General features: G+C 39.4%; 1 protein-coding gene and 1 non-coding gene across 5 annotated transcripts in view; both read right to left on the bottom strand.

Moving 5' to 3' along the window:
- Positions 1-22,447, bottom strand: part of CCDC68 (coiled-coil domain containing 68) — a 49,816-nt gene that overhangs the window by 11,274 nt on the left and 16,095 nt on the right. For 2 of the 4 annotated variants that reach the window (XM_038744094.1, XM_038744093.1), the window contains exons 2-8: positions 18,524-18,653; positions 15,633-15,716; positions 14,362-14,505; positions 12,261-12,386; positions 10,340-10,468; positions 4,922-5,004; positions 887-992 (exon numbers count right to left, since the gene is read on the bottom strand). In XM_038744094.1, coding sequence (XP_038600022.1) covers positions 887-992; positions 4,922-5,004; positions 10,340-10,468; positions 12,261-12,386; positions 14,362-14,505; positions 15,633-15,716; positions 18,524-18,646 — 795 coding nt within the window. In that variant the 5' untranslated portion in view covers positions 18,647-18,653. Of the gene's footprint in view, positions 1-855; positions 993-4,921; positions 5,005-10,339; positions 10,469-12,260; positions 12,387-14,361; positions 14,506-15,632; positions 15,717-18,523; positions 18,654-21,404; positions 21,423-22,447 lie in introns of those variants that run through there. The other 2 variants (XM_038744092.1, XM_038744095.1) reach the window with 2 other exon arrangements.
- Positions 22,074-22,211, bottom strand: LOC119926198. Its single transcript, XR_005450094.1, has one exon. It is a non-coding gene; the product is annotated as a small nucleolar RNA SNORA7 (small nucleolar RNA).

The following is a 22,447-nucleotide window of genomic DNA, read 5'->3' as shown; positions in this document are numbered from 1 at the left end:
GCATAAGCCATGCAAGGTTAAAGGCCTGGACACTATGCTTACTAGTGGTAATAATAATAATAATAATAATAATAATAATAATAATAATAATAATAATAATAATAAAATAATGGTATTTTTAAGTACTTACAATGTGCCAGGCACTGTACTAAGCACTGGGGTAGATACAAGCAAAATGGGTTGGACACAGTCTCTGTCCCATGTAAGGCTCATATTCTCAATCCTCATTTTACAGATGAGGAAACTGAGGCACAGAGAAATGAAGTGACTTGCCTAAAATCACACTGCAGACAAGTGGCAGGGCCAGGATTAGAACCCATGACCTTCTGACTCCCAGGCTCATAGTCTATCCACTAGGCCGTGGTAGCTTTCTACTCCACCACTGAAACACTATGACAAGAGCATGCTTTGATAGCAAAGAAAATTATTTGCACTGTGAGCATTTGGCTAGGATGCAGTAGGCTTAATATGCCCACACTGTGAAAAATGATCTGTCTCAGGGGAAGCAGCTGAGCAAACATTTGAGAAATCTTCCCCTTCCCCCAGGCTTTTTTGAAAAAATGCTTAAATAATAAAAAATGAGAACACTAAAATGAGTCACAGTCTACATTATTGGGGATTATAAACCCAAAAGGGAAAAAGAAAGCTCAAACAAATGCTTTAAAAGAAGAGTTAAATAGGTTTCCCAAAGCTTTCACTGAGACACCATTAATGATGTCAGATGCAGGCAAAAATATAATCGAAACAGAGACATATTGCATTTGAAATCCAGGGGAGGTGTCAACAGGGGAAAATTTTTCATTACTTTTGAAGCAGACATGCCACTCGCATTTGTTCTTCACACTGCAAACATACCATCAACTGAAACACACTTGATTAATCTGACCTCCTGTATGACATTGCGTAGGTTCCGATGTTGGGAGTGAATCACATTGTCCAAATGGGAAATCTGCTCCTGGAGAGTGGAAATTTCCATTTTAAGGTCCTGGTAGCTGGCGGCAGAGGAAAAAGAAAATGATTTGCCAAAAAGCTTTTTTAGCACGAGTGCACCGAAGGCATTATGCATAGCATAATGTGTAAACATCAGTACTACACTGCCCTGCAACACAAAAACATAAAATTTCCAGGTTGGGTCCTTGAAATTTTAAGTGCACCCTTCATCAGTCAATTGTATTTAAAAAATATTTTCAAATCACCAATCACCAATTAATCCACACCCCTGGAGAGCCTGAATATGGGGCTGAGTAAAGACTTATATACAGAGATGATGAGCTCACTGTGGGCAGGGAATGTCACTGTTAATTGTTGTATTGTACTTCCCCAATACAGTAAAGTGCTCTGCACATAGTAAGCATTTAATAAATATGATTGAATGAATGAATGAATTCAGATATAGACAGTCTCTCTGCCACCTATTAACATCATTGAAAAATGGATGAATTAATGTGGACACACATAGATATGGAAGTGAAAGCTCTTTTCCAAAAAGGGGATTCAAAAATTGTATCTTTCATATTTCTACCAATTTTACATGCAAATATTCAGAAGGTATTTTCCAGTTTGTGAATAATCTGTGCCCTTTATTTATTTATCCTCCTCGCTTTCCATCTTCTTGCTTTTTATTTCACTCCTCCTTAACCCTTATACCAAAGCATTGGTAGCCAATTTTGTACTTTGTTGGAAGTTGTGGTAATGAAAGGGGGGAAATTGAAGAAAGGAGGAATGAAATGACTAGGCATGGAATAAGCCCAATGGAAGGGAAAATGGTTGGAAGGAGAAGAGGGAAATAGAAAAGTGATTCAGATGAAAGCAGATATCAGATCTAAGACAAAAAAAAAGCTGAAAATCAGCCTACCAGCCAAGAGTAATGAAAATGCACAAAATTAATATTTTATGGTATTTGCTAAATACTTCCTATGCACCAGGTACTGTACTATGTATCGGGTAGATACAGGATAATCAGGTTGGACACTGGCCATGTGCCACATGGGGCTCACAGTCTTAATCCCCATTTTGCAGATGAGAAAACAGGGGCACAGAGAAGTTAAGTGACTTCGGGCCCAAGCTCTATCCACCAGGCCATGATGCTTGTCCCATATTTTCTGCTAACTCTTGTACTTCTGAATGTTAAAAAAGGAACATTTGCATATATTTTGCATGATTTATGTCTAAACACATGAAATTTGGAAGGAATGTCCCAAGATTTCATAGATGTCTCAATGATTGCCATCTTCTAGAAAAAAGGGGAGAAAACCAATTGTGGAAACTACCGAAGAATTCCACTATTTTCTAGTCCAAGGCAAGATTCTAGACAAAATCCTTCTGAACATACTAACAAAGAACTGTGCATGACTGGAATCACAAACCAGCCTCCCACCAAAGTGTAGCAGAACAGATAGGATCTTTGGTGAGCAACAACTACAGGGATTTCAAAGAGCAACACTAACACTTTCAAACTGTGAACTGGACCAGGACATCAAATAGACTAAAGTTTCCTTTTGTTATTGCATATTTTATGGTTAGATTAAAAGAAAATAAAGTTGGAAATACTCTTCCCATTTTATTTAAAACGTAACACACCTAAGCTTCTCAGGAATGAAGAAAATGTCCCTTCAGTTTCTGGATTGGGCAAAATAATTAGTGATTTATTATGCTGCTACAATCTTTCTACAAATAAGTCATTTAACAGGAGCGGGTAAAGGTGCTTTCTTTGTTCTGAGAAAGCATTATTACCCACCCACCCCCAAAGAATGCAATGAAAAACATGAAATTTCTGGCTATTGGATTGCCTCTAAGTCTTTTCCCTTACTATATTATTTCCTAAATAGGCCTTAGCACAAAAAAGTCCAGGAGTGAAAAGTACAGAAATCACTTTCTGTACTGTTATTTAAAACCTCTTGTACATGTTGCATGAAGACAAAAATGAGAGCACTTAATCCAGTGCTTCACTCAAAGTAGGTGTTTAACAAATATTTTGTATGATTTTGTTAGAATGTCAGAAAGGTCAGAAAAAGGGAAATGCTGAACCTAGATAATAATAATAATAACAAGTAGCATGGCCTAGTGGATGGAACGCAGGCCTTGGAGTCAGAAGGACTTGGCTTCTAATTCTGGCTCCTCCACTTGTCCACTTGGAAAAGTCACTTCAACTCTGTGACAGTTACCACGTCTGCATAATGGGGATTTAGACCATGAACCCCTACATAGGACATGGGCTTTTTCTAACCTGATTAGCTTGTATCTACCCTAGGGCTTAGTATGATAATAATAATAAACAGTAGTTAAGAGCTTACTATGTGCAAAGCACTGTGGAAATGCTGGGAGTAGAGCCAAAATAATTAGGTCAGACACAGGCCCTGTTTCTCCCGGGGCTCACAATCTAAGTAGAAGGAGAAAAGGCATTGATCCCCATCATACAATTAAAGAAACTGAGGCACAAAGAAGTTAGTGACTTGCCCAAGGTAGCACAGTAGGCAAGTAGCACAGTTGGTAATAGAACCCAGGTCCTTTAATTCCCAGGCCCATGGTCTTTCCACTAAGCCACGCTGCTTCCCCCATAGAAACAAGAAGTAGAGGTTGAGGAAAAGGGTGAGAGAAGAACCCAAAAAACCCAAAGGCCAGATTGCCTCCCTACATCAGACAACCTCTGAGCAGGGAAACTGGCTGCCATGTCTGGCCCCTCTAAACACTCCTTCTTTGGATTTCTGGAGCTGACTCTGACCAGACCAGAAGAATCCCCTACCTCCATGCCATAAACATGAGAAACAACTTGGCATGGATGAAGGACTGTTTTTCAGACCGAAGCACATAAAATTAGTCTTCTATAACAAACATGTCCTAGTCAGAATTGTCCTCTACACTCCAGAAAAAAAAAACCTTGCATTATAGTATCAGTAGTAGGAAGAGGAGGAGGTGGTGGAGGGGGAGGAGGAAGAGTGGGATTTATTGAGTCTGCACTTGGTCACCAAAATTAATGGAAATAGCAATGGCCAAAGTACGGACAGAGTTGGCAAAATGAAGACTGGTGGAGTAGGAGATCTTAGCACATTGGAATGTGGATGTTTCCACTCCACCCACTCGAGCCACAAACACATTTCTAAAAAAACTACTTAAAAATGTCCCTGACACCCACACTCTGTGGAAACAGACTGAGCCAAGCTGTATAAACATCTTTCTGGAAACACAAAACAGCCACTTACCACAAGGTTTTTCTAAAAGGTTTTTGTGAATTAGTTGAAAAGAGACACTAGCATACTACAGAATTAAAAGAACAGGTCAGTTGATTTAAAAATGTTCAAATATAGACTTCCTACAAAGATTGTCAAAACACAATCACTGGTAATACCAAAATTTTTTATTTGGAAGAAAAATTCATCATCATCATCATCATCAATCGCATTTATTGAGCGCTTACTGTGTGCAGAGCACTGTACTAAGTGCTTGGGAAGTACAAGTTGGCAACATATAGAGACAGTCCCTACCCAACAGTGGGCTCACAGTCTAAAAATTCTAAAATTCAAACTTGGAATTTTTTTTTTTTTTACTGTCCAATGTCCTACTGCTTTAAGCTAGCATCAGCTTTGTGGCCACTGACACATGTAAGAAGACATTCCTGAAAGAGATAGCAACAGCTCACTGCTATTTGCAGGTATGGCTTTTTTGAACAGAATCCCTGGCAACTGTCCCCAAGAGGCTCTATTCTTTAGGTTGTCAGGGCAGAATGAGAGTAGGAAGTCATCTGAAAACACAGGATAAAGTTCTTCCCCTCTTTCTCTGTTCCCAGGTACACGTTCCCTAACTCATTACTCCCAGTGCCCAGAGGAACTCTGTGGATATGAAACCAATTGATTTCTACCAATGATGTCTGTCAGAGTGAGCACAGACACAGTCAGTAATTCATGCAGAGAATACATTTCCCGACCTTTGGGGATTTTTAGAGTTCACTGTGAGGTGGGGTAGCTTTGCTTCAAAAGACTCTTTTCTTTCTATCAGTAATTTCTTTTCCTAAGGGAAAAAAAATAAGATACATTCATTCAAGCATGTTCCACATTATTCACCAGGGATACTGAATAATGATGCCTATAAAGAACAAGAACAAAATATGGCATGAAATTATACTAATTGCCTGTGTTAACCTCTAGACTTTAAGCCATTGTGGGCAGGGAACATATACATAAGCTCTGCACATAGTAAGCAATAAATACCATTGGTGGTGGTGATGATGATGATGAATTGAAAGGCTGGTTCAAACTAGAACCATCTCAACTCTAGACAGCTTTCCCTCTGTTTTGAGAACATATTCTAACTTGTTGCTTATCTTCTCTTCCTTCAATCATATTTATTGAGTGCTTACTGTGTGCAAAGCACTGTACTAAGCACTTGGGAAGTACAAATCGGCAATATATAGAGACGATCCCTACCCGACAATGGGCTCACAGTCTCTTGAGATGTATGTGTGTGTGTGTGTGTGTGTTTAGTGGTGTGTATGTGTGTTGGGGGGATTGTTTCTTTCCATGTATTGCCTCAAAAGAGGAAATCAATTGATATATACTTACACTATATAGAGAGACTATATATGTACATACGCTATATATGTACAGATATATAGACTATAGAAATGCAGACTATATACATATAGTCTATATGCATGCATATGTGTGTGTGTGTGTGTGTATATATATATATACACACACACACACACACACACACACACACATAATGATATTTGTTAAGTGCTTTAGGAAGTAGCGTGGCCTAATAGATACTGAACAGGCCTGGAAGTCAGGAGGACCTGAGTTCTAATTCCAGCTCTGCCACTTGTCTTCTGTGTGACTTTGGGCAAGTCATGTAACTCCTCTGGACCTCAGTTACCTCATTTGTAAAATGGGGATCAGGTTGGATACAGTTCCCGTTCCACATAGGGCTCAGTCAAGTAGGAGGGAGAACAGGTATTGAATCCCCATTTTTGAGGAAACTGAAGCACAGAGAAGTTAAATGACTTGTCCAAGGTCATACAGCAGGCAATTGTCAGAGCCAGGATTAGAACTCAGGTCTTCTGACTCTCAGGTCATGCTTTTTCCACTAAGCCAAGCTGTTTTTCATTGGTATCAACTGTGAGCTCTGCCGGCACGTATGTTTTGGATAGAACAACATAAATGGTGGCCAGACGTGGTATAGGTTTTCTGGAATTTAGGCTTCTTTGGGAACACAACTCCTCCTATAACATACCTTAGTGGATTTTTTTTTTCTTTCAGTTGAAACAGCTGGATAAATAAAGTTTCTCTCTGGTCTCCTGTCCCCACCCTCTTTTAATCCTTTCACATCTATCATAATTGACCCCAAGTAGTATTTAGAAGGGAACACCCGAAGGCACTAGAGGGTACATTATAAAAGGCAGATGAGGCAGTAAAAATTAAGACTTTCAGAAACTTTTAAAGATCCTTGAGGGCTAGGTGCATCTCAAATGAAATGTCTGCCAACCACAGGAAAGGTGGGTTGTCAACATCCTAAACAAGATTAGCATAGCTAGAGAGCAAATAGGATTTGAATGAGCTATTAAAAGGCACTTGCCAATCCATCAGTTTATTGAGGGCTTACTGAGTGCAGATCACAGCACTATTTATATTAATGTCTGTCTCTTCCCCACTAGAATGTAAGCTCCTTGTGGGCAGGGAATGTGTCTGTTTATTGTTGTATTGCACTCTCCCAAGTGATTAGTTCAGTGCTCTGTGCACAGTAAATACTCAATAAATACGACTGAATGAATGACGGGATAAGCACTTGGGAGTCAACCAGTTTCAGAGTTCCTTATGGCCCTTTGTTAGGCCTAAAAACTTTCCAATTTTAAGATGTGGATGGCTCAAGTGTAAAGTGAACTGGACTATTGGATATATTTTATTTTCTCTCATTTTATTTTGTAATCATTCCCCTCACTTTACAGCCATTGATTTTTTTTCTGTGGATGTTTTGCGGGGCCCTTATAAATGTCAGTCTGGATAAAAGCCCAGGGTTTTCACGCACTGCATCGATTATCTGCCTCGGAGAAGGTTAATGCCATGGACTTCTCTGCTCTGTTCCCCTGGAGGTGGTAGAGGCTGCTTCTCAGTTCTGGGGCTGTTTCTGAGAAGGGGAGGTTGAAGCCTCTGCTCAACCTCCAGGTGTCATTCCTGTCAAGAAGCTGTTTGTTTTCCCCTCAAAATAACAATTTCAGGGGATTGGGAAAGGAAGCAGAGCACTGTGTGACCTTAGGTAAGTCACTGACCTTCTCTGTTTCTCAGTAACCTTATATGTAAAACAGGGATTGAGACTATAAGCCCCACTTGGGACTTGCCCAACCTGATTATCTTGTTTCTACCCAAGCTTCTAGTACAGTGCAGGCAGTGCAGTGCAGGCAGGCACATAGCACTAAACAAAACACCAGAAAATGACTAAAATCATAGCTCCTCCAGGAAGCTCTCCCTGAATAATCCCTCATCTCTCCAATTTTTCCTTCCTTCTGAGTCATCAATGCACTTGAGACCCTAACTGCTAAAACCCTTAGACCTCACCTCACCCCTAGAGCATTTCTTTATCCTTCCTCCACTTCGTGTAATTTACTTTAAATGTCTTTCTCCCCTGCTAGAACTGAGGGCATGGATTGGGTCTACTTTATTGTACTCTCCTAAGTGCTTAGTGCAGTGCTCTGCCCAAGTTCCCTATATAATAATAACAACAATAATAATAATAATAGTAATAATAATAAAACATCCAATCGTGGCTCAGTGTAAAGAGTGCGGGCTTGGGAGTCAGAGGTCATGGGTTCGAATCCCTGCTCAGCCACCTGTCAGCTGTGTGACCTTGGGCAAGCCACTTAACTTCTCTGTGCCTCAGTTACTTCATCTGTAAAATGGGGATTAAGACTGTGAGCCCCACGTAGGACAACCTGATCACCTTGTATTCTCCCCAGTGCTTAGAACAGTGCTTTGCACATAGTAGGCGCTTAACAAATACCAACATGATTATTATTATTATCCTCACTTCACATACAGGCACCCAACTTCTTTGTTTCTTGCCCGACTCTGAAATTTCCCTATCCCTTCTCTCCCCTTCTCTTACCCAACCAAGCAGTCTGGGTGCCTCGTCCCTTGACTTTTAGCTCAGTTGATTAGCATTATTGGCAGACTGGCACTTGAAGCCTTGTTTGTTTGTTTTATGGTATTTGTTAAGTGCTTACTATGTGTAAAGTACTGTTCTAAGCACTGGAGTAGATACAAGTTTATCAGTTTGGACACAGTCCTTATCCCGGATGGGGCTAATAGTCTAAATATCCTTATAGAGCATTAAAATGATAGGTAGTCACTCAGCTGTTGTGGAATCATTTTTAGGTTCAGAAAATAATTTTACATTGGGTCAAAAGAACTTAAAAGGATTTTAATTTGGATGACAACACCAGAAAATAAATTATTTTTTAAAAAACCCTATGGAAACATACTTGAAAAAGGAACATACTAAAAATCTCTATTTGACTTTTTGCTTTCTTAGTCTACTGTTGAATCAGTGTGGCTTACTGGAAAGAGCTTGGGCCTAGGAGTCAGAGACCTTGGGTTCTAATCCTGCCGGCTCTGACACACACCTCTTCTGTGTCCTTGGGCAAATCACTGAACTTCTCTGTGCCTCTCAGTTCCCTTGTCTGCAAAAATGGGATTCAAAACCTGTTCCTCCTCCTACTTAGAATGTGAGCCCTAGGAGGAACCAGATTATCTAGTATCTACCCCAGTGTTTAGTACAGTGCTTGGCACATATTAATAATAATAATAATGATGGCATTTATTAAGCACTTACTATGTACAAAGCACTGTTCTAAGTGCTGGGGAGGTTACAAGGTGATCAGGTTGTCCCACGGGGGGCTCACAGTCATAATCTCCATTTTCCAGATGAGGGAACTGAGGCACAGAGAAGTTAAGTGACTTGCCCAAAATCTCACAGCTGACAAGTGGCGGCATCAGGATTTGAACCCGTGACCTCTGACTCCAAAGCCTGGGTTCTTTCGACTGAGCCACACTGAGGGGACTTTGTTTGAATTGTATTCTTGATTAAAGTTAACAGATGGAGAAAGTAATAAGTTCATTGCCAAAATTTATTTGGCAGATATTTATTATTCTAAGCAACTTTTGCTTTTGCAGCAAAAAGAAACATTACGCACCATTTAGGGCTGAGGAAAGTTCCCAGAGGAGTCATGCTCATAGGGATAAGAGTTACAGAAAAGTTGTACAATCAATCAAGAAGAAGTATAGCCTAGTGGGAAGAGCATGGGCTTGGACGTCAGAGTACCTGCATTCTGGTCCTGGCTCTGCCACTTGTCTACTAAGTAACGTTGGGCAAGTCACTTCACTGCTCTGTGCCTCAGTTACCTCATCTGAAAAATGGGGATGAAGACTGTGAGCCCCCTCTGGGACATCACTGTGTCCAACCTGATTGCCTTCTATCTACCTCAGGGCTTAGTAAAGTGCCTAGCAGATGGTTAGTGCTTACCACATACCATTTAAAAAGAAAACTACATCAGTGGATGGTATTTGAATGCTTACTGCATGCACAGTTTTCAGATTTGGTTTTTAAGGCTAATGCAGATACCTAATACAGATAACACATAGCTCCTTTATATTAACAATTGGGTGTAGTGTGCTCATATTCATTCAATCATATTTATTGAGTGCTTACTGTGTGCAGAGCACTGTACTAAGCACTTGGGAAAGTACAGTATAACAGACACATTCCCTGCCCACAATATGCTCATATACCTCTACTGAATGACATCCATTTTAGTTACTACTGAAAATTTTAAATCCAAACATGAATTTGGTTTCCATTAAAAAATACTTTTTACCAAATGTAAACACTCTGCATCTTCAGCTGATTCACCATTTAAAAAAAATACATAAACTTAGACAAAGTACTTTAATGCTGTGCCTTCATATCTCAGTAATTTTGTAATACAGGAGAAAGGCAGACAAATGAGAACTTAACACATATAATGAGGTAAAATAATAATAATAATATATGTCCCATTTACTGGTAGGGAAGGGTTAGATAAATTGTTGAAATCTGACATGAGCTTTAAAATTTATTCATACTTTTATTCCTGTTAGTATTATTTCACCAGAGAAAAAACGTAATGACTCTAGCTGCCAAAATTTAGGTAATTCACTTTGATTTAGAATATTTTTGTTGACTGATAATACATTTTTAATGGTGAATAGAATGGGATGCACTTTATCAGCAATACTCTAATTCATTTGCTAATTCATTTGTCTGGGAAACAGGCAAGCTTACATTTGGCAACTTCAAATGGTAATTAGCTTACCTCCTCCATTCTCTGCACTAGTTTCTCCAATTCTGTGATCTGACTGCTTTTTTCTTCAAGTCTTTCAGCTACTCGACGCAACCTTTCCAAATGTTGTTTGAAGTTCTGTTCTTTTTCAAGGTTGCCAACCTTTGGTTAAAATATATATGTAGTTAAGAAAAGCAAAAACATCACCTATTTTAAGCTGTAAAAACCGAATCTCTTCATGATTAATCTGGCAGTGTTTCTAAAAAAATGCATCCAGAGCTCCTGGCATAGTTTTCCAAGTAGGCAAGAAAATAAAGCCTCATAACTGTGCAATGAAACCAGCTTGCTTTAATGCATTAAACATTACTTTTTAAATGGCCACCCCAGGTACATTAGATAAAAATGTAATTAGAAAAATATACTAGTTCTACAGTTATGTATATTCACCACATAATTTGGCTGAAGCATCGCTGGGAAGTTCAGACAACACAAGTCTGGATATGGCATGACACAGTGTCAGAAGGAACGGTTTGTGTACGTGCACTCGGAGTGAGAATGCAAGAATACACAAGTGCTCTTTTTCATGGGATTTTACATGAACACAATCCTTGCATTATAGGAAAGCTAGGTGCACAAATTCCACTATATACAGGACCTCTGAAAGAGATAGTTCAGAAAAAACAAAAACAAGCTGAAATTTAAAACTTCGTTCGTAGAGATACAAGTATCATTTCCGATTTTTCTTCATGCATTTAAAAATGTGGAAGACCCCAGAACACATTATGCCCAATGATTCTCGCATACTTTAAATAATAGTGGTATTATTAAGTACTCACTGTATGACCAGCAGATTGGACACAGTCCAGGCCCCATATGGGGTTCACAGTCTTAGGTGGAAGAAGAATAACTATCTTATCCCTGGTTTACAGATGAGGAAACTGGGGCATAGAGAAGTTAACTGTTTTGTCCAAGGTCACACCTAAACCAAGTTGCAAGGCAGGAAAAATTCAGTAATATGGGTTTTGTGAACCAAAAGTTTCCAATTGGATTTCAGCAGTGACGAAATTCTACAGAAATGAACGTACTCAAGTTTTAAAATGTGGCAGAATGGAACTGATCTTAAAATAAAATTATAAGAAAAAAAGAAAAAAAAAGAAATTACTGAATTTAGCTCCTGAGTAATTAATCCGAACCTGTACCACCATTTAAGTGAATTCAGTGGTAGCATTTCCTTGGGCCTGCCTTTGCTCCAACATGAGCAAAGACTGAGCCCCTTCCTTCCTCTCCCCCTCGTCCCCCTCTCCGTCCCCCCATCTTACCTCCTTCCCTTCCCCACAGCACCTGTATATATGTATATATGTTTGTACATATTTATTACTCTATTTATTTATTTATTTATTTTACTTGTACATATCTATTCTATTTATTTTATTTTGTTAGTATGTTTGGTTTTTTTTTTTTTCTCTGTCTCCCCCTTTTAGACTGTGAGCCCAATGTTGGGTAGGGACTGTCTCTATATGTTGCCAATTTGTACTTCCCAAGCGCTTAGTACAGTGCTCTACACATAGTAAGCGCTCAATAAATATGATTGATTGATTGATTGATGAGAAAAGAAATGCTAAACCCCATATAAAATGTTCATAGGATTGTGATTTTTAAAGGTTTTAGAATCATTTTAGCTTACACTGAGACAGTGTATATAAGGAAAATCAGAATCTAACCCAGAAGTCAAAAAACCAGAATTTAGCCATCCATCTACTTCTTCCTTTTCATTTAAGCAAAGGATCATCTTTGCTTACATCCCAAATTAAATGAAGCCAAATGCAAATAAATATATTCTCCTTATTTGAGCAAGAATAAGAATGTTATATCAGAGGCCATTCGTTGCCCTAATACTTAGTCCCTTGGAGAGAAAAGTTGATTTAGTTTTTTGAATTTACAAAGTGTTCTGTACCTGAATTAAGTGTTTATCATCCTCGTGTTTTTTCCTGAATTCTTCAGATTGTCTCTGGTAAGTCTCATCCAATCTCTGGGCCACATTTCTCAGAGCTGATGCACCTGCTTCCCTTGAGGCTTCCAACTAGGAAAAAGTCATTGTAAATTGATTTAATATTTACATGAAAAAGAAGTTGCAATATATAGAACATAATTGGCTGTCAAAAATGGCAGATTTGGAGCTGCGTTATTTCCACCTCCAAAACTGACAGACACAGGAAGACAGATGATGCTCTAACCTGAAAAATAAATACTATATATTTTTCATACACACACACACACACACACACACAATATCTTCAGACTACAGCCAGACATTTACTTGCTGTGGTAGTGCATGTATAACTTTCCATACTTTTTAATCTACCATGGTCTTCCCTTAGAAGAATCTCAAAGCACATTGCAAAATTAATCATCAACAATCCATGATATTTACTGAGCACTTACAGGTTGCAGAGAACTATACTAAGTGTTTAGAGTACAATATAATATAGTAGATAGACATGATCCCTGCCCTCAAGGAAGTTATGACCTAGTTAAGGGGTCTGACATTAGAATACATTGCAGATAGGGGATGTAGCAGGGTATACAAATACATACATAAGTGCTGTAGAAGTTTGTTATATTGTACTCTTCCAAGCACTTAGTACAGTATTCTGCACACAGTAAGCATTCAATATAATCGATTGATTAATAATTGATGGAGGTGGTGGTAGATATCAAAGTGGTTAAAGGGTACAAATGCAAGTTCATAGGTGACACAGAAGGGAAGAACAAATAGGGTGGAGAATGAGATGTCAGAGAAAGTTGTTTGGAAGAGAAATGGTTTTAGTAGGGCTTTGAAAATGGGGAGAACAGTGGTCTGTTGGATATGAAGGGAAAGGGGGTAGTTGAGCAAGGAGTCAACACTGAAGATGAGCTCGAGGTACAGTAAGTACTCCAGGGGAGCCTACACTAAGTCCAGCCCTGTAACAACACCACCACAGTATATACCAATCAATCGTATTTATTGATCACATACTCTGTTCAGAGCACTGCATCAAGTATTTGGGAGAGTGCACTACAATAGAGTTGGTAAGCGCTTAATACAGTGCTCTGCACACAGTAAGCACTAAATAAATATGAATGAATGAATGAATGAATAAACATGCTTCCAGCCCCCAGAAATTCTGTGTAGAAGGCAAGAACAAGAATTTCATCCTATAATAAGCACTTAGGAGACATATAGAAAAGAATTTTGAGGTAATAAGTACCACTGATGACAAAGTAATCCCTGTTCTCCAGAGGTTTGCAGTCTAATGCTGGGAGTCAAACAAACATTAACTGATAAATGCATATCAGTTAAAAGAGCAGGGCCAGGGAAATAAACAAGCACAGGAGGGTGTATTAGTAGCTAATTGCACAAAATGCTTAAGAAATGGCACGGCTGGGTAGTTGGACATTTAGTCAGGGAATGTCTCCTGCAAAAGATGCCTTTTTAGTAGGCTGTAATTTATTTATTCATTTATATTAATGTCTGTCTCCCCCTCTAGACTGTAAGCTTGTTATGGGCATGGAATGTGTCTATTGTTATACTGTACTCTCCCATTCACTTAATAAAGTGTTTTGCATACACTAAGTGCTCAATAAATCCAATTGAATGAATGAATGAATTTTGAAGGAGGGGAGGAATGGGTTCAGTGAGGCTGAAGGGGAGGAGGTTGGGGGGCATGATGCAGGAGAAGTGATAATCAAATCAATGATATTTTTTGAGGGCTTAATATGTTCAGAGCACTCTATTAAGCGCTTGGGAGAGTAAGCAAGGGACAGGAAACTTGAGAGAAACGGATGGTTAGTTCATAGCCGAATTAAGGAGAGGGAGGAAGGGGTAGAAAGGAGGCTGAGATATTGAATGCCTAAGCGGCTGTAGCCACAAACAAGACCCTAATCTCAGCAGGTGGGCCACACCACAACCTTCAGGGGAACACTCTGAGATACTGTCGTATTGATTAGTCTTGCCCCCTGAACAATTTGATTCACCAAAGATGTTTGCCCTAGCGGTATAGTGGACTGGACTGTACCTTAATTTTTAGAACTTCATTCTCTTTGTTAATCTCCAAAAGCTGCAAGTCTTTCTTTCTCATCTTCTCCATAATTTGATTAAAATTGGACTGAGAGGCATCCGGTTCAAACTCGGACACATCTTGAACATTTTGAAAACGCTGCTGAAATGAATAAACAAGAAAAAGACAGATCTGACTTTTGTTTGAATCCCATACCCTTTGAAGTCAACAGCAGTTTCAATTACTGAGGAGGTTTGCAGGATAGGAAGAAAATCCATAATCAGGCCCAAGAAAAATAAATTGGAGTAAATTATGTTTGTTGACCCAAGCACCAATGATTATCTCCACACAACTCAAGAGAAATAAATGATTCTGATTCACATTTCCTGAGCTTCAGCATTGAGGGTAAGAAAAACAAACAACAACAACAAAACACAAGTTCTCAAAGAGATCTTATCTGCTTCTGATCCATTTGCATTTCCCTTTAACCCTTGCTAAATGAAAGAGCAGTCAAACTCAGTATCTGCTGGTATCTGCGGAATTTTTTAAATTTTAATTTTAATTTTTTGACATTTGTTTAGGCACCGTACTAAGCTCTGGAGAAGCTAATCAGCTTGGAAACAGTCCCTGTCCCTCATGGGGCCCACAGTCTTAATCCCCATTTTATAGATGAGGTAACTGAGGAAACTGAGAAGTTAAGTAGCTTGCCCAAGGTCACACAGCAGAGAAGTGGCAGACCCGAGATTAGAACCCAGGTCCCCCTGACTTCCAGGCCTATGGTCTATCTACTAGGCCATGCTGCTTCCCTAATTTATTGAGTATTCTATAATGAATCTTAATGAATATTCTCAAATCAACAGTTTCATGGCATTTTGCATACTTTAAAATTTCTATTTCTAAAGGCATTTTATTCTTGCTAAAGAAGTTTTGCACCTCTATACACTTCAGAGTAGTTTCGCTAAGGCAAAGAGAACTAAACTAGAATGGATGATATTGTTTTTATAGAAGATACCAGAGATATTTTCAGAAACTAAAGCAAAGTAACTCTAAAGCTTTTAATAATTAGATTATTTGTTCTAGTTCTGTTTTTCCAAGCACACTACTACTCTATAACCTTTCCATCTTTTTTCTTGAGACACATAATTATATAATTATGGCCAAGTCACAATACCAACAATAGAATGCCATAAAGCCCTTCAAATCCTAACAGAATTACATGTAATTTTAACGGTTTCTTCCTTTCAAGAGAAAAATTAATGAAGAGGATAAAACTCAAATTAAACAGTTACCTTGGAACCAAATTTGGGAACTATAATTTTATGGTTGTCGTTTTTAAACATTTGACTTCGGATTTTCTCCAGCGTACTTCGAATCTATAAAAAGAAAAGTGTTATTTTTCTAAATATTTTTTCAAATGGTCTACATCTTATTTGTATGGTATGAACTCAAGGGGGCTTCAAAACATTAATTGCTTGTGTATTGTCACCTATTTTTGATGAATGATGCTCTATTAGGACTATCATAGAACCTTAAGTATCTGATCTCAGCATCCTCTGATCAGAAACAAGAATCTGACACCACATGAGCATTTCAGATGTTTGGTTGGTTTTTGGTTTTTGTATTTTTTTTCAAAAAATGGACAGATACTAGGGATACGAGTCCTCTTACCAGTCTGATCCCAATTTCCTGTCTGGTCACAGGCAAGTCAGGTTAGCAGCCTGTGATTAAGTTTTCACAACCAAATAAATGTGGTTAATAACAGCCATCACAAAGGACAGAGGACACACACCTTGAGTTACACAAAATTAGAAGGGCAGTGAAAAGTGGCCTAGTGGAAAGAACACAGATCTGGGAGTCTGAGGACTGGGTTCTAATCCTGGCTCCACTTGCACATAGTAAGCGCTATATAAATGCCATCATTATTATTATTATTACCTGCTGTAGGACCTTAGGCAAGTCACTAAGCTTCTCTATGCCTCAGTTCTCTCATCAGTACCTGTTCTCCCTTTTACTCAGGCTGTGAGCCCCGCGAGATTTGATTATTTCGTATCTACCCCAGAGCTCAGTGTACTGCAGTGCCTGACACATAGTAAGTGCTTAGCCCCACAATTATTATTATGGGCGCCACAATCAATCAATGGTATTTGAGCACTTACTTTGTGCGGAGCACTGTACTAAGTGCTTGGGAGAGTAAAATATAACAGAGTTGGTAGACAGGATCCCTGCCCACAAGGTGTTTACAGTCCAGAGCCTAAATTCTATAACCTAGAGTTTACATTCTAATCCTCAGAACTTGCATCCATGTGGGCCACTTTGAGGCAGAGCTGACTCTCAGCACCTCCTTTCTTGAAAGAATCACTAAAAACTAGTATGCAGATGGAAGTAGTAAAAACTTATAAGAACAATAACACAATTTTGATCTCTTCCTCTCCACTCCATACTCCCAAGGACATCTGTTTATCTAGTAACAGACCAGAAGGGAGGACACAATCTCATAGGATTACTATGAGAAACAAAAGTTCATAGAAAAGTGAAAAGGAGAAGAAAAAAAATCCATGATGATATTGACTCATTCATTGAGGTTCCATGTTCAAATATACTGACCCAAGAGAGTCTATACTTATAAAGTCTCATGATCAAAATGGCATGTAGTTCCTTCTTCAGAAGTTGTTTCTAAGGTTTAGTCTGCATTCGATAGAAAACGGCTATTGGCATAATCAAAATACATGCTGGCAGTCTTCTGATTATCTAAAAGCACAATGATGCAATTTCTCCCCCCCCTAAGGATTTGGATCACAATTCAGAACAATGAGCTCTCCAATTTTCCTAATATTTTATGGCAATAGGCATAAAATACTGTGGGGAAGATGAGAAATCAATCAGGGAGAGCTCCTGGAGAAGATGGGCTTTTAGTAGGGACTTGAGGATAATAATGCTGATTGTGGTATTTGTTAAGTACTTATTATGTGCCAAGCACTGTACTAAGCGCTGAGGTAGGTATAAATTAATCAGGTCCCACCTGGGGCTCAAAGCCTAAGTAGAAAGAACAGCTATTGAATTCCCATTTTACAGAGGACAAGGCTGAACTAAGGCACAGAAAAATTAAGTGACTTGCCCGAGGTCATACGGCAGGTATCTGGCAGACCCGCCTGGTGTTAGAACCCAGGACAATCAATCCATGGCATTTATTTACTATGTGCAGAGCATTGTACTAAGCACTTGGGAGAGTATAATACAGCAGAACTAGCAGACAAATTCCCTGCCCAAAAAGCTTATAGCTTAGAGGATGAGTTTACAGTCTAGAGGGCTAGTCTACAGACTAACCCCCAAGCCTGTATTCTTTCCACTAGGCCATGCTCTGTGGAAACAGTGATCTATTGGATGTGAAGAGGAGGAAGTATCAGGCAGAACAGAGTGTAATCAAGAGTTTAACAGTTAGACAGAAAAGAATGAAAACACAGTGAGCAGGTTGGTTTGAAAGGCGAGAAACTGAGAACAGGTATAAGCTAGGATATTACAATAAATGAACTAATAATTGTCACAATAAGATCCTCATCTGTAAAATGGGGATAAGAGTGTGAGCCCCATGTCCTCCCTTCAAAGCCCTACTGAGAGCTCACCTCCTCCAGGAGGCCTTCCCAGACTGAGCCCCCTCCTTCCTCTCCCCCTCCTCCCCCTCCCCCCCGCCCTACCTCCTTCCCCTCCCCACACCACCTGTATATATGTATATATGTTTGTACGTATTTGTTACTCTATTTATTTATTTATTTTATTTGTACATATTTATTCTATTTATTTTATTTTGTTAATATGTTTTGTTTTGTTGTCTGTCTCCCCCTTCTAGACTGTGAGCCCGCTGTTGGGTAGGGACCATCTCTATATGTTGCCAACTTGTACTTCCCAAGCGCTTAGTACAGTGCTCTGCACACAGTAAGCGCTCAATAAATACGATTGAATGAATGAATGAATGAATGACAGGGACTGTGTCTGTCCTGATTAACCTGAATCTACCCCAGCGCTCTGAACAGTAAGCACTTAACGAGTGCCATAATAATAATTATTATTATCTACCTAAATTTAGGCAGAAACTCACACTGTCCTGCTTTATAGCACAAAATGACTGCACCAGAATGAACCAGAAACAGAAGACATTAGTAAATGATTAATGGGTCTCTCTTACCGTTTTTATATATTCAGTCTCTTCCATAACTTGGGCTGGGGAGGATCCATAGACTACATAGTCTTCTTCTTCAAACCCCTGCTCATCTTTTAAAACTTCCCCAGTCACTGACAAAGCTGTCATTGTTCTCCTGTAAGAGTTTAAATTTTTTGGAAGGATGAATGAAAATCAACAAATTAATAGAAGTGAATTCTTCCTTTCAGTTATACAAATGAATCGGCTTACATTGACAGGTAAATATGCTGAAAGCACTTCTTTATGCTCATATGTGGCTATAAATACCAAAATTAATTTAGTGTATGCATCAACACATTCCAAAACAATCACTGATTAAAAACACAGCAGGTTAGCAGAATATTAGAAATGAATATGCATAAACATGTCCTCTCTGCTTACGGTGATTTTACTAATGCACAAAGGGGAATGAAGACAATTCAACTGAAGGGGAGGGGCACAGTCCAACTCAGTTTTTCAGCTGCTCAGCATTCCATCCATCCATATCCTCCTCCCACTCCCACAGCTGCCGCACAAGCTCCTCATTTCCTTCCAAGATAGTAGAAAGGGAGGTGAAACTAGGTGGCAACCACAACTGGGAAGATGAAGAATATGGTGGGCAGGGGTTGTTTGGGGGCATATGCTGCAGACATCGGACACTGAGGAGCTTGTGATGCTCCACGCATTACTCCAAGCACACAGCCATATGCAATGACACCTCCCACGCACCGTTCGATAGCAGTTCATCCGAGTCTTATAGACCAAATCTAGAGCATTTCTCTACTTGGAAGCAGTGCTGGAAATGGAAAGAGCATGGGCGTGAGAGTCAGAGAACCTGGGTTCTAATCCCAGCTTTGCCACCTGTCTGCTGTATGGCCTTGGGAAAGTCACTTCATTTCTCTGGATTCAGTTCCCTCATCTGCGAAATGGGAATTAAGATGCTGAGCTCTTTGTGGGACAGGGACTCGGTCCAATCTGATTAGCTTATATCTACCGCAGCACTTAGTACAGTGCCTGGCACATGGTAAGACTTACCTACCATTCAAAAAAAAAAGGCTTTATATTTCCTTCCCAGGTTATTATTACTGTACTTGTTAAGCACTTACTATGTGTCAAGCACTGTTCTAAGCACTGGGGTGGATACCACTTAATCAGGTTGGACACAACGCGCAACCCTCTTGGGACTCACAGTCTAAATAGGAGGGAATAAGATTTGATCTCCATATGGAAACTGAGGCACAGAAAAGTTAAGTGACTTGCCCAAGGTAATACAGCAAACAACTGGCATAGCTGGGATGGGATTAGAAAGCAGGTCCTCTGACTTCTAGACCTGTGCTCTTTCCACTAGGCCATGCTGCTTCTCAGATCCCTCTGAACTATGTCGCTGTTGGTTTTTTGTTGTTGTTGGGGCAGTGGGAAGGGTACACTTGTGAATACAAGAAGCAGGGAGGCACTGAGCTGGGAGAAGTTTGGAGCTTAAAATTAAAATATTGACCATAAAGTGACTGATGCGAGCTGTACTGCAGAGGGAACGCACCAGTTGAAAACCAGACTGTCTGCTACAACCACCCCTAGGGTATTTGCACATATATCTAGTAATAGTAGCAATGATAGCATTTATCAGTGACTTACTATGTGCAGAGCATTCTACTAAGCACTGGAAAAATACACAGATAAGGGTTAGACAGATACCTGTCTCTCAAGGCCACTCAATCTAAAAATAAGGTGTGGAAGGGTCAGCAATAAACACAATAGGAAAGGTGAAATATGAGGAGATTTTGCTGCTAAGGCATCTAAATATAGGCCCTGAGGGAAAGCAAGTAATGGATCATATTTATTGAGCATTTATTGTGTGCAGAGCACTGTACTAAGTGCTTGCCACAGTTCAATATAACAGAGTTAGAAATATTTTACCTGTGCACAAAACAAGGCCCTGTTTTGATCATCCAAGTTGGAGGTAGGGCAAGGAAGGACTAAGTCAAGGAATTAAACATCAGTATCTATATACATATAGATATTATCCTACTGCTTGTTAGAAAAGCACCATAACTCAGCTACTTCTTGAGTTATTCCAGATAGGTGATGATAAAATGAAGGACTGAAAGGAAATATATTTATTGACTTTTAGAATGCAATATAAACTCCATTATTTTTAGGATGGCCCAATCCACTTTGTGCACAGTCCACTGAATAACAATGACCTCTCACATAAAAGAAAGCTTATAGGAGGTCCAAAGATCACTGCCAAAGCTAAGTACAATTCTTCTTTTCCGGTTTTAGTCCATTATAATGATTTTTAAGCCTGTGTTTGTACACGTCTTGTGGTCCATGGGCAAGGAGTTGAAATTGTTAGAAATCTAGTATGAAATAAAAGCAGGAAGACTTTGATCATGTAATTCAAAGCAAATGGGCAAGATAAAGTTTCTTCAGTTCCACCTGTTCTGTCAGCTGTATTTGTACAGCACAATGGTGACATCCAGTGTCAGTTAAATAAATCTCAGGTGACACAGCGGAGTTTGAGATAAGCCTATGCAGAGCTCCTACAGAATGTCACGAGGCACAGTTCCACATTACTGATGTGAAATCTCGCATTCACCATAAGCCTGCGGACCTCTCATTTTAGAATCCCCTGCACATCCTGGCTGGTCAAATCCTCATTTTGCACGGAAGCAAAGCATACTTTCTTTTTATTTGCCATTTTGTTAATTTTGAGAGGACTTGAAAGCACACATTCTGGTAGAATTGAGTATACATTTGAATTGTGTACTAAATTTCACGAACAACATTCAGAAATAGATCACTGACTTTGGATAGAAAGATTACATAGTTCTGAAGGCATGACAATATCCTTTTGAACATTCGGCAAGGAGTTGTGAGAGTCACTGACCTACTTGAGCTGGAAACATACACGATCCGTAGCATTTACAGAAAGCAACACACGTCAGGTGGCACAGATGTGGGTTGTTGGGATGATTCAATTTGTAGAAAAATACACATCCAATATGAAAGACAAGTATTCAAAAATGTTTGAAAAAATAAGTGGAAATAAAAAATAATTCTCCAAGGAACATATTTAAAGGGGTAAAAACCATTTGTGAAAAATCAAGTTTGTCATTAAATTGCCAACAAAAACATATGCAGACCTCTTTTTATAATAATAATTATAGTAACAATTGTAGTACTTGATAAGTGCTATGTGCCAAGCAATGCAATAAGCAATGGGGTAGACAGATGATAACTGGGGGGGTCGGGGAACGGAGCAAGTTCCTTTGACCCGTATGGGGCTCAACATCTAAGAGGGAAAGAGAACAATAATTTCTACCCCATTTTATCATGTCTAATGCTTTCGAGTCATCTTTGATGCATAGCAACTCCATGGACACATCTCTCCCAGAACGCCCCATCTCCATCTGCAATCATTCTAGTAGTGTATCCATAGAGTTTTCTTGGCAAAAATATGGAAGTGGTTTAGCATTGCCTCCTGTCACGCAGTAAACCTGAGTCTCCACTCTTGACTCTCTCTCATGATGGTGCTGCCCAACACAGGTGAGTTTTGACTTGTAGCAGATTGCCTTCCACCCGCTAGCAACTGCCCAAGCTAGGAATAGAATGGGTAGGCCTCTGTTTGACTCTCCCTCCCGTAGTCAAGACTGGTAGAGTACTGGAAACTCTCCAGGTGCAATTCTGAGAGGGGCTACCCCATTTTACAGATGAGGAAACTGAGGCCCAGGGAATAATAAAAATAATAATGATGGCATTTTTTAAGCGCTTACTATGTGCAAAGCACTGTTCTAAGCACTGGGGAGGATACAAGGTGATCAGGTTGTCCCACGTGGGGCTCACAGTCTCAATCCCCATTTTACAAATGAGGGAACTGAGGTTCAGGGAAGTTAAGTGACTTGTTCAAAGTCAAACAGCTGACAAGTGGCA

This window comes from Tachyglossus aculeatus, chromosome 3, assembly GCF_015852505.1.
Source record: "Tachyglossus aculeatus isolate mTacAcu1 chromosome 3, mTacAcu1.pri, whole genome shotgun sequence".
Taxonomy (NCBI): Eukaryota; Metazoa; Chordata; class Mammalia; order Monotremata; family Tachyglossidae; genus Tachyglossus; species Tachyglossus aculeatus.
Note: the sequence above shows the minus strand (reverse complement) of the source record. Positions and strands in the feature narration are given on the sequence as shown.